The 18885-nt window shown below is 35.5% G+C and overlaps 2 protein-coding genes across 3 annotated transcripts in view; one reads left to right on the forward strand and one right to left on the reverse strand.

Moving 5' to 3' along the window:
* Positions 1–6599, reverse strand: part of LOC110286749 (charged multivesicular body protein 1b-2) — a 34690-nt gene extending 28091 nt beyond the window's left edge. Inside the window, exon 1 of the mRNA XM_021153325.2 lies at positions 6398–6599. Within this exon, the coding sequence (XP_021008984.1) occupies positions 6398–6413 (16 nt within the window). The 5' untranslated portion in view covers positions 6414–6599. The remainder of the gene's footprint in view (positions 1–6397) is intronic.
* Positions 1–18885, forward strand: part of Tent5d (terminal nucleotidyltransferase 5D) — an 80848-nt gene that overhangs the window by 16872 nt on the left and 45091 nt on the right. The window contains exons 1-3 of one of the 2 annotated variants that reach the window (XM_021153323.1): positions 6742–6906; positions 9906–9975; positions 13639–13709. The gene's annotated coding sequence lies outside the window, so the exon portion shown is untranslated. Of the gene's footprint in view, positions 1–6741; positions 6907–9905; positions 9976–13638; positions 13710–18885 lie in introns of those variants that run through there. The other variant, XM_021153322.2, reaches the window with a different exon arrangement.

Here is an 18885-nt window from a genome sequence, read left to right on the forward strand (position 1 = left end):
AAGCTGACCTAATATTTAAAGCATTCCATATCCCTATTGTGTGTGTGTGTGCCCAATAAACAGTTTAAGGGGCTGAAGAGATGGTTTGGTAGTTAACAGTATTGTCTGCTCTTCCAGGGAATCTGGGTTCAATTCCCAGCATCCACATGGCAGTTCAAAATCATTTGTAACATCAGTTCCTGGGGATCTATGTCCCTTTCTGGCCTCTGAAAGCATTGAGTGTATGTGATGCATGGACATAATCCAGGACAAACATGCATATACAAAAATAAAATGAAAAACTAATTAATAGTTTGTTAAATGAAATAAACTAGAATAAGATGAATATGACATATTTTCTGTCCTATGTGGACTGTAGATATATATGTGTGTGAAATACATAAACATTTTAAAAATATTGCATATACTTGATCTGGCTTTAACCATATAAAAATAATACATGAAAACAGAAGGGGGAGGAAAGGAAGCCAGCAGGATGATGAATGAGACAAGAGAAGCTAATGGGAAAGCAATGTACATGATACACACACACACACACACACACACACACACACACACACATACATATATGTGTGTATTCAACTTACTATGAAAAATTTGTGACAGTGGTACCAGTACCAGAGACTATGTATTTGAAAAGTGCCGTTATATGTGTGCTATATATAATAAAATGCATTATTTTGTACATTAATCAAATTTTTAAAAAACAAACTTTTAGAAAAAGGCATGGAGAAGAGAGCTAATCTTGCCCCAATAGTTTGAGACTATACATCTTCAAGCATATTAATAGGACATAAGAAAACTTATTAGGCCATAACTGAAATAAATTTCAAAAAAATTTGTCAGCTGACCACAACTTTGTAGTTAATATATTTGCTTTCTTCATGGTTTTCTTTTTGTTTTTGTTTTTTCGAGACAGGGTTTCTCTGTATAGCTCTGGCTGTCCTGGAACTCACTCTGTAGACCAGGCTGGCCTTGAACTCAGAAATCCGCCTGCCTCTGCCTCCCAAGTGCTGGGATTAAAGGCGTGTGCCACCACCGCCCGGCTCTTCATGGTTTTCTGAAAGAAACTAAAGGTAAGATAGAAAATGTAAGAATTTGTGTTTGAAATCTTAAAAAAGTTATTTATGTATAATTAAAGGAAAAAATGAGGATCTCAGGAATGTTCTATTTTTTTTCTAAACTTTCTTAAGAGGGAAGGACTTAAAAAGGACATTATAGGGCTTAAAAAAGACTTTTGAATTAAAAGTTAGTGGTTTTTTGGCATAGAGTATGTATTTACTAAATTATCATTTACTACATCACCTATTTTAATTGAGAAATCTATATGAAAATGTAAATTCGTCTTGAGAGCATTATATAAAACTATTATATGCTATTACATTGCATTTGTTTTATAGCCTTTCAAAAATCACTAGGATTGAAAGAATCCACTGTGTATAAAGAAAGAAACCCTAGTTTAAAATAGAATTCAACTTACTATGAAAAATTTGTGACAGTGGTACCAGTACCAGAGACTATGTATTTGATAAGTGCCGTTATGCTTCCAACTTTCTGGCTTTTAAAGTTTCCACTACTTTAATTACTACTGTGTATATTTTAAGGAGGTAAATTTGAGAGCAAAAGAATCAGGTTCAAAATCATCTGAACTAAAAGCAACTTTAGAGAAAGTTTACTAACTTGAAAACATAAACCTACTGATCAGTGGTTCTCAACCTTCCCAATGATGTGACCCTTTAATATAGTACACGCTGTGGTGACCCCCCCAGCCATAAAATTATTTTTGTTACTACTTCCTAACTATAATTTTACTACTGCTATGAACTGTACTGACATGCAGGATATCTGATATGTGACCCACAGGTTGAGAACCACTGCTATAGCCATCTGGATAAATATGCAATAACTAAGGAATACAGCAACAAGGAGCACACAGCTTATCCCTTAGGTCACACTAACTGTTAAAGGGAATCTCCGAATTGGTCCTCATATGGTATAGAAAGAATGACCTGAAAATAACATTCTATACTTCTTGTAAAAGACAGCATTCTGTTGAGTCTACAAGCCATAAATTATGTATGCACTGGTAGGTGACCAATGTAATGGGCAAATGTGAAACACTGTAAACACTGGGAACTAATTCTGGTAAAGAGGCTATACCTTCCACTGAACTTTAGCAAGGCTGACTTAACTGATTAGAATTTCCATGACTCTGGAGAGCTTGGAATTTTGCAGGACCAGGGCCTTATTACAATTTGTCTTGGACTATCTTTAGTCCTCTTAACAGCTATTCCTTGCCCACCTCTGTCTGGCCTAACATCCTGTGACTAACAGATAAAACCTTTTGAAAGGTATTAACAGACCAGCAGCTTCCACCAACCATTTGAAAGGTATTAACAGACCAGCAGCTTCCACCAACCAGAAAGCTAAGAGTGTTCTCAGATAGATGTGAGGCCTATAGCTGAGATTTTTCTGCTGTGCTGTACCATCTATCTGATGTCTCCAAAGATATATTGCAAAAGAGCCTTGATTTAAAACTTTATTCTGTTGCTAGAAAAAATCCACTAAACTATTAGCAGGCTGGGGTAATCTGAATCCAAGTTCTTAAGCCATGGTTAATCATACTTGGCTTCAGATTAAACTATGCCATCCCCTTTGAAGCAAGGATGGTTGTTTATGTTGACAGTGCTTTGATAAAAACACAACATAGTGTATCAATGCTGGCAAGTCTGATCCTGATATGTGACTTGTTTAGTTTTAGGATTTAAAGTGATTCATAAGATCTGCAATTATTGCTGGGCCAGGTGGTGGCTCACGCCTTTAATCCTAGCACTTGGGAGGCAGAGGCAGGTGGATTTCTGAGTTCGAGGCCAGCCTGGTCTACAAAGTGAGTTCCAGAACAGTCAGGGGTATACAGAGAAACCCTGTCTCGAAAAACCAAAAAAAAAAAAAAAAAAAAATCTGCAATTACTAATAGCTATTTTTAAGGAGCTAGCTACTGCTCTGTGCAATACAGCCCCAGGTGATACAAGTACTTCATTCCCTTTTTGAACTTGAGTATGTCCAGTACTTATTATCTACTTCATTGGTCTGTAACCACCCTCAAGTCAGAATGCCTAAAAATATTATAGCTACAGATAATGTCGCCAGAAAAATAGACATAATAATATTCAAAACTGTGCATACAATCTTAAACTAAGTCCACACATTAGCATTCATCTGAATTCTGAGTTACTTTGCATTGGTATTTAGATTCACAGATGTGTGACCTCTGGCCCCAGATCAAAAGCTGCTAAAAGATAGAAGTAGTATATTTAATTTCATGTATCCATGATATGATTTGGTCTATAAGAAAGACCCCAATTCAATTATATTAATAATTAACTATTAACAGAAAGTAATTTGCTCTTTTTTTTTTTTTTTGTCTATTATGGGACCAGCAATGTGTATGCAAATGAGCATTTGAAGATAAATGGCCTCATTCCCCAGGAATTCATAGTCTAAGGAAAGAGTTAAGTAAACATCCTTCTAAGGGTAGAAATGCTTAAATAAAAGGTAAAACGATGCAGAAAGGAACAGGAGTAACTGGTAGGAAACACTAGTCCTAAGATTCTTAGACTTTGGAAGGATATCAGTTTAGACTAAGAAAACTAGAAAGTTCCTGTTAATGAATCACACTTGAATTCCAACAGTAAAATGACATATACCTGAGGTAATAAGGGAGGAAAAGCAGCACCGACCACGGGAGTAGCCCTTAATTATTTATCTACTAATTTCTCATTCCTGTAATTAACTTAACACTAAGACCTATAGATACCCGTCACAGTAATTAAATCTGACTTCAATTAAAAATTTAAAGTGAGCTTTACTATTGTACAAAGAGATTAACATACTTAATCAAAGGCAACTAAATTATTTAATCACAGCCAATCTTCCTAACAGTACAGTGAGAATTTTACATTTTATAAAAGGTAAGATGTTCTTCAAATTTTACTTCATGTTATTTATGGAAGGTAGGTCTGAGTCCATATTATTTCCTACCTCTATACTGTGGTGTGGGTGTGTGTGGGGTCTGGTTTACACATAAATGAACTAAGATGAGTAATTATATAGTTTGGATCAAGTTAAACCTTACTACTTTACATAATAGATGAAAGAGTAGGCCATTGTTATTAGGTACAGAAGGTACTTATATTAATCTTTTTGAGAAGTATTATACAATATAGTTTTCTGGACCTGACTTAGCTATAGTAAATACACAAGAACACCCAGAAGTTGTGGTTAGCTGTACAGTACCTAGACAAGTTCAAGCCCATTAAAATCCTAGCACTGATAAAAGAGGAGAGGGACTACTGAGGTCCCACCTCTAGCTGAGGCGGTACTAGCAACTGAGGCTATTGGAGTTGGGAGAAATCACTTTTCTTCAAATGGTTGCCCATGCCTGAGTGGACGAGCCTACAGCCATGTAAATAGACTGGACTCTGTGAGTTAGAAAATGAACATGTTAAAACTTTTCATTGAAAAAATAGTAACAGCCGGGCAGTAGTGGTACACGCCTTTAATCCCAGCACTTGGGAGGCAGAGGCAGGTGGATTTCTGAGTTCGAGGCTAGCCTGGTCTACAGAGTGAGTTCCAGGACAGCCAGAACTGCACAGAGAAACCTTGTCTCGAAAAAAAACAAACAGCAGGGCGTGGTGGCGCACGCCTTTGATCCCAGCACTCAGGAGGCAGAGGCAGGTGGATTTCTGAGTTCGAGGCCAGCCTGGTCTACAAAGTGAGTGCCAGGACAGCCAGGGCTACACAGAAAAACCCTGTCTCGAAAAAACCAAACCAAACAAACAAACAAACAAACAAAAACAAAAAAAAAGAAGAAGAAAGAAAAAAGAAAGAAAGAAAAATTAGTAACTACATATTTTGTTACTGGGAATATAAGGCAGGTTAGACAAAGTAAAAATAGCCTGCTTCCATATTTTCAGAACAAGAAATAAAAGCTTTTAGAGCTATTGCCTCTAATCATTTCAAATTTTCTAGGAAACAAAAGAGAGCTAATAATTTTAAAGCTATTCAAATCTCTCATACTTCAGATTATGTTCAAAAATACAATTCAGTAGGCACTACCATTTCTTTTTACTTTAAAAATGCCTTTCTAGGGTTGAAAGGTGAGACAATATGCTTCCCAAATGAGTCAAGTGGGTGACAGAGGATGAACGCCATGCCTTAATTCAGAAGACTGTTGTTTCAAGGAACTTGGGAAATAAAACTGATCTTTTGACTCAGAATTCAATAAAGTGCTTGTCACTTTATGCTAATATTAAAACTATACTACAGTCACTATTTTTTTTACATGCAGTAGAAACAGGACCTCTCTTGGTCATCTATTCTTTTCATGATCTGCACCTTTCCTCCAGGCTAGCATTTTAATGTACAGCATACCCTGGTTTGTGCTGCAAGATTTACTGGATGACATAAAATTGAACCCATCAAAAAAACATTTTTACCTGTACTTCAGGCTTATAGACTAATAGTGCCAAAAGAGCTTAACACGAGCTACAGAACAGTTACCATTACCCATGGTTTATCTTTTTGCTATCTTGGAGTGGAAGAAAAAGCAATTTATTTTATTTTTTCTCTAAAGCCAACCCCTGGAAGGAGTAAAAATTGCAGCAACATGGAGCTTCTGTGATGGAATTTTAGTAGTGAAAAAGAAAAAGAAAGCCAAATTGTGTTCATGACGTCACCAGAAAGCTTTATTCTTAGCCCCTACTAATTGCCCAAGTGGCCAGACAGGTTTGGCTGATGGACTTTATGGCTTCAGGAATAACCTGAATTTCCTCAAGTGTTAAATTCGAATGCAGCGGGAACAGAAAGCGAGCACAGTTAGTTCCGAGGGTTCGTAGCAATCGCTCAACCTCATCACCAGTCACCTGCAGTCATTAAAGGGCAGTTCGCCAAAAGCTGTTTGTCCACGTACGCTTTGAGAACCTACACCTCCGCCTGGAGCCATAGGCAAACTCCAGTCGCCTCCCCTCGGTCCTGGCACCATTCCCTGTCAATTTCAAAGAGGCCAAAAATTCACTGATAAGGCAGGTGACAGAAATCCTCAACAAGGGGCGGTACGGGCTCAATTATCTCTGTCTGTCCACTGGCTCCTCTGACCCTCCCCACATTCGAGGATGGCAGCAGAGGCGGGAGGCGGCGGCCGCAGCAAGGAGGAGGGAGAAAAAAAATAAAAAAAGCCAACCCCAGGCCGCTGGAGCCTACCCATTCGCGTCACAGCTCCCTTGCCCCACGTGCGGGCCCAAAAGGTCAAGCCCCTGGGCGTGTCCCCAGCGCCCCTGCCTTCGTCCTCCCCAAGTCCCCAAGGCCCTGGTAGCACCTTGACCGACAGAAAGGATACTCTCCATGTTCGACATGATCTCTCGAGTTCACCGGGAGGGAGGAGGGGGAGGGGCAGGTAACACGCGGGACAGGGGTCGGGAACCCGCGAGTTGTGGGTCTCTTGGGCGCGCGGAGGGTGGCGGTTGTAGCGGGTTTCGAGGGATCCTAGCCCACTTCCTGTTTCGGTTTGGAACCCGTGGTGGGTGGAGTCCCACGAGCTAGAGAGGCGGGACTGGGACGACGCCAACATGGCTGCAGTGAGTCGCTTCGGTTAGGATGTCTCCTGTCGCTTGGGGGCGGTGGTGTCCGAGAGCTGAAGCTTAGGTCCCTCCCCCTTAGATGCTTCACGTGCGCTCAGGATAACTGCGCTAAACCTGGTCCGGCATCCCACCGGACTTCTAGTTCTTTCTTTTGTCAACCTGGACGCCGTTTAGCCTTCCGTCCATCTCGTACCTCAGATTTCACACAGTCCTGGTCGTCCCTCATCCCTTTCTCTCAGAGCTTAAGTCTTAAAGGGTGAAGACAAAGGTATAGGACTTTTAAAGTACTTTTTAAAAATTCTGACAGTGTAAAAGAACGGCTCGAGGGGTTACTGTGGTGGGTAATGTTGAGGTTTTTTAAACAATCTTGAACCTTAGAGTTGTAGGGTTGAAGGGGAAGGAGGAAAAGTCCGGCTCTACTTGAGAGGTAATGTTGCTTCGAAATTTTTTCTCATATTAGTTGGGTTAATTTTATTTTTCTTAAGCACAGCTGATGTATGGTCTAAAATTAATGTAAAATCTCTATAATGGGTGGGAGCAGTAATGGGGGTGGCCGTAGATAGAGCTTGGTGTTTTTTACGTTCCTTTGACTTTCAGAAATGTCCAGAGGTGGATTTAGTAGAAGCACTCCCTGGACTTAGGAAAAGAGGGAATTCTAAGCAGATTCGTGGCATTTCAATTTTAGTGTCATAGAAATTACATATATTACTCTGAAAGTTAGTGTAATTGTCGTAATTGCTAAATCTCAGAAGTTTGTCATTCTTAAATTCAACCTGTGGAAATATGTGCACAATGCCATACACTTTTTATCCTTAGGATTATTTCTTTTTTAACAAAACTGGCTTTAAAAGTGAATATTTTATTATTTTGTGTTAATGACAGTTGGTCAAAAGCTTCAGACTGTTTTCTAACTGTCCGTGTTTCATTAAAAAAAAAAAAAGAGAACCCTTTCTCAATACAAAGTTCTGGGAAGTACAGTCTAGAAATCCTTTCAATAGGCAGAACCGTGTAAAGGTTATTTTTAGGTTTGCATCTCACTTTATAGTTGGAGAACAAGACTTATGAAACTGAAAGCATTGGAAATTTCATCAGTTCTCTGTGTGCCTTAAACAGTTGCCTTCATTGCTGGAAAACTACCTTTGGGGGTTAAAGGTAAAGATATATGTCTGGAAAGACTTTCCCTTAGCACTTACTATTTTTAACATCATTCCTTCAGTAAAACCATAAATACTAGAACAATCTACCAAAACTTAAACATATGTGAGTTTTAAAATGCTATTGTTAGAGTTATAAGTATGCAATGTATAAAAATAAACCTTAAATTTAAATTTTTTTCGAACGATAAAATTTTTCAAGAAGCATCTCCTTTATAAGATCATTGTTTATAGAGAGTGTTTGCTGCTGCTGTCTGTCTTAAGTAAAAAACAAAACAAAACTGTTATAGTCTGTACTAAACACCTAGAAGGTATTTTACGTTCATGAGGTCTTTGATGTTTTAAATCCCAAAGTTACCTTCATATTTTCTTGACTATCTGATTTTAATCATGGTCAGTTTTATAATTGCGTCAGTTACATGAATAAGTATTTTAAGTGAAAATATTTATAAAATAATCTTTAGATCCTAGACACTAAATATTAATATTTGTTTTGACTGCTTTGTGACAATGATTTTGTGACTTTTTAGCAAAATTTACTGAAGTGACTAGAAAATATAATGGTTTATCGAAACTAAGCTCCATTGCAGGAAAGAATAGGAATGCACCAGGAATGGGAATAGTGTATCTCTTTATAATTTTTCTCAGATTTCCTGTTGTTGTTATAACATCAGGTGGATAATCTGAACTTCTATAAATTATGATAGAATAAATTCAGAGATGGACCCAAAGGTCAATATTTTGCCTCTATTTACATAGTGTAATTGGATATTCAAGTATATAATAATAAATTCTTTATTGAATTAATACCTTAGTTTAGATGAAATTGAACTGTTTATAAAGGATCTCATAATTACTTCATGTAGTAGTTCATATTCTGTAGTAACCTGGGCAGGTATTGTTGACATCTTTACCAATAAGAAAATAATGACAAAAATAATAAGAACAACAACCAAAGCTTTTAAAAGATGATTTGCATAAGCAAGTTTTGAACAAATAGCCTTGTTACAACCTGGTCTCCTAGGTTTCTAATGCACTTCTTTTGAATATGTACAACAGGCTAGCTGTACAGGAGTTCAGGAGAAACAAATTGTCTTAACTGGTGTGCAATCTTTACAGTTTCTCTATGGAGAAATAAGTTCTGTTTTAGAAATGCTAGAGAAGTATAAAGTGAGAAGCTTTCTAGTTCATGGTAGAAAAAACTTTTTGTTCTGCCATTTCAGATTTCATTTGCAAATTGTACTAGCAAAGAACTATTCAAGTAACTGATGGAAGAGATTAGAGGAGCTACTGAAGAGATAAAGGTCTATTTGCTAAGGCAAATAGAGAACCAGATGAAAAATAGTTTAAACAGAAGCAATATGTTCAGGTGTGGTGTCCCAGGCCTAGAAACTTAGCACTCAGTAGTCAAAGCCAAGAGAAGTGCTGCTATTGAGGTCATCCTGGTCTAAATACGAAGGCCTAGGTTAGCCAGAAGTACATAATATGATGATTTAAAAAATATTCGCCTGAAAGAAATAAAATTAAAAAAGTTAATACAAACAAAAGGAATAGGTTGACATAGGTGACCTAAAACTCATTCAGTTTATGTTTATAAAATGAGAAATGTTTCCAGGAGACAAGATGAAAAGTTGATTGCAAAATTCACATGACTATAAAGAGAAAAATAAACATTGGATCATTAATAATATGTAGATATTTATTCTTTGTGTTAAGATTTCTTTCTTATTTAAATAATAAAGGGTGATATTTGATGGTTTTATATATATATATATATATATATATATATATATAATCAGAAGAATATTTTTGGTAACCTCTGATTCTCACAAAGCAATCAAGACTTATAAATTTCCCTGTCAGAAAACCTTTTGAATACTTGACTAATCAAATTAAAATTACACTTTACCACTAAAAGATTTGATTGATTCTGAAAAGATGATATGATAAGGAAGAATAAAGCATTTGCTGTTATTAGAGATACTTTATACTTTAAAATGATTCCACAATAATTTTGGAAATTGCATGATTGAGAAATTCTTCAATATGGGCATAAATGTGCAGAGAAACCCACTATTAAATAAGCTCCTTTCTTTATTATTTTATCATGCAGGCACTGTTTGAAGAAAATTGTTAAGTGGAGAAATGAAAGATTTTTTTTGAGAAGTGTGGATGAAGACAAAGTAAGGAAAAGATAGCTCTTTAAAAAAACCTGTCTTGAATTCTTATATTCCATTTAGAAGCCACTGAACCTGTACATTTGCCTATAGTTAATTAATTTTTTTCTACTTTTTGTTATAACTATACAACTCTTTACCTTAGACTAATTCTCCAGTGAGAATTCTATCAAAGTCATTCACATGGCACTTTTTATTTTACCTGGTAAATTGATTAGAGCAACAACTAAAAGTCTTGATAAATATTTGGTTCCTCTGTATTTTACTACATTTAGTAATTTATTAACAATATATATATATATTCAGTGATTTGTAGATAGTGTTATCCTGAAGGCCAGATCAAAAATATTTTAAACATAAGCAATATGGTCAGTTGTGCTGTTCCAGGCCTGGAAACTTAGCACTCAGGAAGCAGAGGCAAGAGAAGTGCTGCATGGTTCTTATAGATCCACACACTTTATCTTTGGATAAAGGTTTCTCAGATGTTGCTATAGGCATTTGATGCTGGATACTTCTTTTGGAGATGGGGTTATCTTATGGTAGATATGAGGCTTACTATCATTTCTGGCTTCAATCTTCACCCCTCTCTACAAGTTATGATAACTAAAATATGTCTCTAGACATCACAAAATATTCTCTCAGGAACAAAGTTACTCCCAGTTGTAGAGTCGCTTAGTCAAACTTAGAATTATATAACATTGCCTATGTATTAAGCCATCAAGATTGACAACAGTAATAGCAAGAGAACTGGTGTCATCCTGCTTTGCTCACACATATGACAGTAAGAAGAAAGCAATATCGCCATGTCTAGCTTTTAAAATTATATATTTGGTAAATTTCAAATCCATGCATGTGTGTGTATGTGCATGCTTGTGTGCATGCTTGTGTGTGTGTGTGTGTGTTTCGATGGGTGTGCATGCACCTGTATGTGAATGTGGACTATGGAGGCCCAAAATTGGTCTTACATCTCTTCACTCTATATTCTTTGAGGTAGAATTCAATCATAAAACACCAATGCTCACTAATGCATGTTAGTCTACCTAGGGAGATTTCCCCACAGAGCTTCTGTTTTTGCTTCCTGTGTGCTAGGATTACCAGTAGCTACCATGTCTGTCTAGCTTGTATTTGGATTCTGTGGATCCAGACTCTAGTTCCCAGGTTTGCAGAGCAAGCATATTATCCATTGAGCTATCTCCCCTACCTAGGAAAGGGATTTTGAAGTTATTCTACCTTCTGTTCACTTTGAAGGTTGTTGAAGAAAACAGGGCATTTGGAATCATTCATTCAGAGATAAGCTTTACTTGGTATAGAGTTAATAATCTTCACCAGTTTATGTAACTTACATTGATTCTGACTTTGTCAGCAACAATATGGAAATTTTTGATGGTTTTATTTCTGGGATTAGATAGTATTATAAAGATAGTATTATAATTCTTAAATTAGAAAAATTTGAGAAGTCATAATCTTTGCAGCTTCAAATTAACAGTTACCCATCATTAGGAATGATACACTTAAAGAATAATAAAAAGCATATGACATAAATACATGGTTCATTATAAAAGTTAGACATTTCTGTTAAGCATATTTCAACAAAGAATTAATGTTTAGAGAGGCCCAGAGAAGGCCTATTTAAAAAGTACTCTAAAGGCTTTAATCAGAAAGAACAGACTATTAATAATATATGGGCAAAAACATGTATACATTTATTGAATTAAAGTAAATAAAAATAGTAACACTGTGTGGATCATATTTGAATTTTTATTCATACAGTCTCCACAAATAAGTACATATAGTCCATTTATTGCATATTATTTCACTATAATAGATTGTCTTTTAGATTTATGAAACTTTTCCATAAGACTCCCTGAGCTACATATAATATTTGGGTGTTAGTCTCTGCATCCCTTTCTATTTTCTTTTTTTTTTCTTTTTTTATATTTTTTTACCTTTCTATTTTCTAAAGTCAGGGGTTCGTTCTTGCTCATAGGATAAGTCTCAATTTGGGGCAGTCATTGGTGGGCCATTTCCTCAGTCTCTGCTCTAACTTTATCCCTACACATCTTGTAGTCAGATCACATTTTGATTTGGAGGTTTTTTGGGTAGTCTGCTGTGCACTAGAAGTCCTTCCTGGCTGCAGGGAGTGACCACCTCAATATGCATATCCTCTATTGCTAGATGTCTCCGTTGGAGTTGCCCCTATAGCCCCTATTGTGGGGCTTCTCCCTATCCCAAGTCTCTGACACATCCTAGAGACTGCCTCCCCCAACTGCTGATCTCCCTTCTCTCTCCCCTGATCTCCTTATATATGATCTCCCCACACCTCCCCATCCCCTCTTCCACCCAGTTCCTCCTTCAGTCAACCTCAGATGTCGATTTTGTTTCCCCTTGAGAAAGATTCAACCATCCTTCCTTGGGCCCTCCTTACTACTTGGCTTCTTTGGGTCTGTTGATTATAGCATGGCTATCCTGTACTTTCTGACTAATACACTACTCACTGAGTACATACAATGCATATCCTTTTGGGACTAGGTTACCTCATTCAGGATGATATTTTCTAGTCCCATACATTTGCAAAATTCATGGTGTCCTTGTTTTTAGTCAGCCATGCACATTTTTAAAATTTGAAAAATATAAAGAATTATTTATAAAGCATTTTTATTCTTCCCAAGAAACTAAAGTTCTTTACTTTTGAAGTAATTGAAGCACCATTATACAGTTAAAGTTTTGCTTACTGTACTCATAAATATTCTAATCTCCACCCTGTAGTAACTATTATAAAATATTACATATTATTTTCTATATATAAGTGTTGATTCTAAAACAATATATACTTTGTGATTTAAAACATATGTGGATATTTTACTTAGGTATCTAGTTGTCATACCCATTTTCAGCATTATTTTGAAATCTTCCTATATAATTTATCAACATTTTATATAAATTACACTAAAATAATGAATTTATACTTATTCATTCCACCTTTACGAACATCTAAGTTGCTTTCCTTTCTTTTCAATCATAAGCATCACTGCAATTACTCATTGTGGCATGTGTGTCACTATATAGCTATAAGACTTCTATGAGTTTACTAGAATATTGGGACACAGGGTGAAATAACTATTCTAAGGAAAGTAAAACAAATACTATTTAATACAGTAAAAGATTTTCTTGTCTGGAAATTAAGATTCAGGAATTAGTTATATTCTCATTAATTTTATGGAAAGTCTGGCTTTCATTTCAAAATGTGATCATTGTTGGGAGGTTATCATCGATTTATTGAAATTTAGTTTTTCATGTACAAATAGATATTAGGGTAAGACATTAAAGTTATAGATCATTGCCATAGTACTAAAATAAAAGTGATTTATATGGAAACTAAATTTAACTGCTTTCTAAGGCAAGTCCTAGATTAAAACTTAATAAGAATTAGGCAATGATTCATATTCTGTGGAAAATAAAAACCTTCGGTCTTACAGATAACTCAGTGGTATTATGCTTGTGTTGCCTAGAATTCATAAACTTCTGGATTCCATCCCAGCACTAGAGAGAGGGCTAGAGAATGGGGAAGGGGAGAGAATGAAAGACAGGGAGGTGGGAGAGGAAGGGAGGAAGGGCTGGGAAAAGGAGGCAGGAAGACAATAATGGCCATGTATTTTATCCCATTTTCAGACTTCTCAGTGAAAATAAATAAAATTAACCAGTACTTCAAGTCTATCTCACTGAAGTTTCATTAACTGGAGGTAAGATATAAAGTTTACCAAGACATAAATTTATAAATTGCACAGGGATGAAAGGTTATTTAACTTACAAAAGAACATATGTCGTGCTGATATGAGTTAATCCTTTAATTTTTAAAATTTTAATCTTCAGATAAAGATGTACTTATGAACAGTATAAAAAGGATCATCTTAAGAAATCTCTGAGTGTTGCTCTAATGAATGAGAATTCAATTTTGGAGAATAGGAGCAAAATTTATGTGTGAATATAGAGAGCATGTTCTTTATTATTTTATTCCTGTTTCCTCTCTCTTTTTTAAAGCCGTGAAGTGTCTCCACTATTTGTCCTAGTTTTGTATCTGTTGCTGTGATAAAACACTGATCAAAACTTACGTGGATAGGAAAAGGTTTATTTCATCTTATACTTCCAGGTTGAAGTTCAGCACTGAAGGAAGTCTGGGCAGGAACCAAAGCAGACACCACAAAAATTAGTTTTAGTGTCTTGCTCTCCATAGCTTGCTCAGCTTGCTTCCTTAAACTACCCAGAACCATCTTCTATGGGGCCAGTCAGCCCACAATAACCTGAGCTGTTCAGAAAAATATCCCCACAGACTTACCCACAGGCTAAACATATGGAGGCCATTCCTCAACTGATGTTCCTTCTTTCCAAGTGCATCTAGTTTCTTTCAAGTTGAGAAAAACTAACCAGCAGACTATTCTTTTCTCTTTATGAGTCTAAATTGTCCCTACAATCATCATCATCATCACCACCACCACCACCACCACTAACACCACCACCACTCTCTTTTCATATGAATACAGCTTTTAGATACTTTTTCAAAGCCAACTAGATAAAAACCAACTCAAGCTGAATTTATTTTCCATACTTTATATCCAAATTAGGGTTTCTGGGAATTTATAGAATTCTGTGTAATCAGGATGAGGATTTAGGCAATATTGTTATATTATACAAAGAATGTTCAAATCAAGAACGTGGTATATTGAGGTTCAGATATTCCACCATTCCTTTTCATTTTTGATTTGGAATTTGTTTCATTTAAATTCACTTTATTGTAATAAACACACAAACAAAAGCATCATGGAGCTCGTTTAAGGTAGCTACTCAAACATTGCCCAGACCCAAACTCTATATATCTCTGAATCTCAAAATATTTCTATATTCTATGTATATGATATCTGTAGGTATGGAATTTTGCTTAGGGATTTTGGACTTTAATTATTACTTACTTTTTATGCCTGTATTTACAACAAAAGAAGATTTATAAGTAGGAAACTAATTAGCTTTACATTTTTTACTATCCATGTGCCTTTTGCTTATTTTCTGTCTTCCCTCTCCACTTAATATTAAATAGCATTTCTTGGTCTCCTCTCTAAGTAGTATACTATACCCACACTTATGACTGTTAGCAAAAGTACATATCTATCCAGTATGGGTTAGGTCCTGTATATGAAGGACAATGCATGGTTTTTTTTAATTGTTTTTATTTCTGAGATTGGTTCACCTCACTTAATATTATATATTCTAAATCCATCCATTTTCTACATATTTTCTGTTACATATTGACATCTTTAAAAACTTCTGACACTGTGCTGTTTAGAAATTTGAAATAAAATACCCAGAATGGGCAATCAATGTGATATCTTATAAAAAGCAACATTACTTCTTTTTGTTTTGTTTTTTTGTTTGTTTGTTTTTGTTTGTTTATTTTGAGACAGGGTTTCTCTGTGTAGCCTTGCCTGTCCTGGAACTCACTTTGTAGACCAGGTTGGCCTCGAACTCAGAAATCCGCCTGCCTCTGCCTCCCCAGTGCTGGGATTAAAGGCATGCACCACCACCGCCGGGCTGCAACATTACTTCTTGTATTTATTTTATTTTCCCTTATATGTGTACCTTATCTTGTCAGATAGTTTATAGGATTCTAAAGGATGTAGTCATTTTGTTTCTCATGTATCTTTGAAGAGTCAAACCAACATAATTCCTTATTGATTGTCAAATTTTACTAGGTTTTAATTGAGACATTAACATGCTTTAATTAGAGCTATCATAAATTAGAGCTATGTCTTTCATTCATAGAGATGTCTTCATATTTCATTTCATTTTCATAACTGAAAAAAGGTGTATAAATGCTCAGGAAGAGATAAATGGCTTACATTTTTTAATTCAATTTATTTTCAGTGGCTAATAAGGTCCCCATAAGTCATTCTACTGAAATGAATGCATCTACCCTAGGAATACTAATTTGAGATAGATAGCAAGTTATTTTTTAAATTTAATTTACATTTAATTTTGTGTGTGCATGTACGTGTGTGTGTATGTATGTGTTTGTGTAGGTGCAATTACACCATACATGTGCAAGGTGTACTTGTGAATGTCAAAAAGAACAACTCTCAGGCATCAATCCTCTGACTTCTTGGTGACAGAATTTAGGTCATAGGACATGGTGGAAAGTTTCTTTACATATGGAGACATCACATTGGCCCAGATAGCAGATTCTTTAAAAAAAAAAAAAATATATATATATATATATATATATATATATATATATATGTGTGTGTGTGTGTGTGTGTGTGTGTGTGTGTGTGTGTGTGTGTGTGTGTGTCAGNTATATATATATATATATATATATATATGTGTGTGTGTGTGTGTGTGTGTGTGTGTGTGTGTGTGTGTGTGTGTGTGTGTCAGGAGCTAGGCATAAATCTGCCTTCAACAAAATTAGCAATATAAAATACTCTCATGAATTTCAGGTGTCTTGTCTAATAATAATAAACACTTATAAATTTGAGGCTAGCAAAATTGTAATTTCATGACACTAATATGACTAAAAATGAGACAATAACATGGTACTTAACTAGTGAACCTATAATATTCCAGTTATTATGTTTGTACTAGAGTACCTTTCTGATTAGTTTGCTTCTTTATGACAGTGTACAAGAGCCTTTATGTTATGAATAGCCCAAAATTCCTCACTGTATCATATTGGTGTTACAGGAAACAAGTTCTATTTTGTATTATTTATTATTTTAACTGTATGAAACAAGTTTACCTATAGAATTAAAGCAAGGACTTTAAATATATAATTTCTAGAACAGAGGTAGGGAAATCTTTTGAAGTTTTCAGTCATAAGAAAATGAGCTCACATACATTAGAGAATGCACAGATCCATGATACACTCAGGAGTTTACCTTGCTGCCTATATCTGATTTTCAGGTTCAATTTCATTTGTGGGAACTTTCCTTGTATAAAAGCTCTTTATGTATTCCTACTATGTAAAATAGTCAATGAATAGCCATGTTTAATCAAATTATTCAGAATATATTTCAGGTAACTCTTGATTTCCATAACATTTTTATATTGATTAATAGTAATAGTTCTTGTAAACCATGTTAACTTTTAAAGAATTATCACATAAAATTCATTTAGGATAGGATTTAACCTAAATTAGAACTAGAAAATTGTTTTCAGTAAGAACAGAAGCTGTTTTTTCAAGGTCTTGGAGTGAAGAAGTTCCTGGGAAACTTGCAGATTGTTCCTTTTTATGTGATATGGAGAACAATGATGTGTTGTATTTAATAACTTAGTTTCAGAGAAGCTCTGCTTCTCTGCACAGTTGTGTGATAAAGGCATAGAACGTTCAAAGACTGCCTTGTATGGGACAAGTAAGATGCTTATAATTATAGAGATAGGAAGGAGATTCTATGTATAGTGATTTGAATAGGAGGACTTCAGAGCCACATTCATCTAGGGACACTGGACAGGGGTGGTAGAGGTAAGTAACATCGGGGAGGCAATTGGACCTATTATGTATTATAAATTGTCCTGAGTTGTTTTGTGTTCCATTTAAGATGCATAAATCTCATTTGGATATCTAGTCAAAACAATATTGTCTTCTTCTGAAAAATATTTTAAAATTAAGAATGCATTATAAAATAATAAATTTGTGTGATGTTTGTCTATTATAAATCTGGAAGAAAAAACTTAAACAGTGGTAAAGTTGAAAAGGATTAAATAAATAGGCCATTGTCATTCACTGAAGTCTAGGTAATAGCCATTTTCTCAAGGAAAAACTCATTTATCAAAACGTCTCATAACGTACTCTTTTCTGGACATTTGTGTTCCTCAAGAATATGTTTGAACATATGTGATTTTACATGAGTGTATGTAAGTTGAAGAAGAATTTTAAAATTATCTAATTATCCATTAGCCACCATTTGAATGTTTTTTTTTTTATAACAAAACCTTGTGCTTAGATCAAATAATAGGAGAGAACAGTTAGAAAGCTCATGAATCAATGATTTGTTTATACAACTCTTTTAAAGTCTAATTGCTCCCAAGGTAAAACTTGAGCTCCCATTAAAGAGAGGCAGTATAGCAAAGTATTGGCTGGGAAACTCGAACTCTTTGTCATAAAACCTGTCAAAACTCATCATAATGAAAATTCTAAGCTGTGTATGTGTCCTTTAGTGAAAATCCTTCTCTCTATGTCTCTATATCTGTCTCTCTTTAGCCATCTCTTCCATTTTTTCTTGTCCCCCTCTTTTCCTCCACCTCTTCTCCACTCACTCCATCTTTCTCCAAATACTATGTTCTTTATATAGCACTTACTTTAGTAGTTGTTATTTTTTTCCTGCTATATGTAACAGCTTTTGCTTCCAAACATTAGGTTAAGTTTGTCTTAAGAATTACAACATGAGCGCCGGGCGTGGTGGCGCACGCCTTTAATCCCAGCACTTGGGAGGCAGAGGCAGGCGGATTTCTGAGTTTGAGGCCAGCCTGGTTTACAAAGTGATTTCCAGGACAGCCAGGGCTACACAGAGAAAACCTGTCTCGAACAAAAAAAAGAAAGAAAGAAAGAAAGAAAAGAATTACAGCATGAAACTGGGAAACTAAATTGAATGTGAATTTCCAATAAAAATGAATTATTACTTATCGCAAAAAAGAAATTTGTAACTTGTGATTTACAATTTATACACTAGAAATAAAAATGACTCAAGACTATATAGGGCTTAACACAGAAGAATAGCAGCCCTTCTTAGAATTGGGAACAAAACACCCATGGAAGGAGTTACAGAGACAAAGTTTGGAGCTGAGACGAAAGGATGGACCATCTAGAAACTGCCATATCTGGGGATCCATCCCATAATCAGCTTCCAAACGCTGACACCATTGCATACACTA

Source organism: Mus caroli, chromosome X (assembly GCF_900094665.2).
Source record: "Mus caroli chromosome X, CAROLI_EIJ_v1.1, whole genome shotgun sequence".
NCBI lineage: Eukaryota > Metazoa > Chordata > Mammalia > Rodentia > Muridae > Mus > Mus caroli.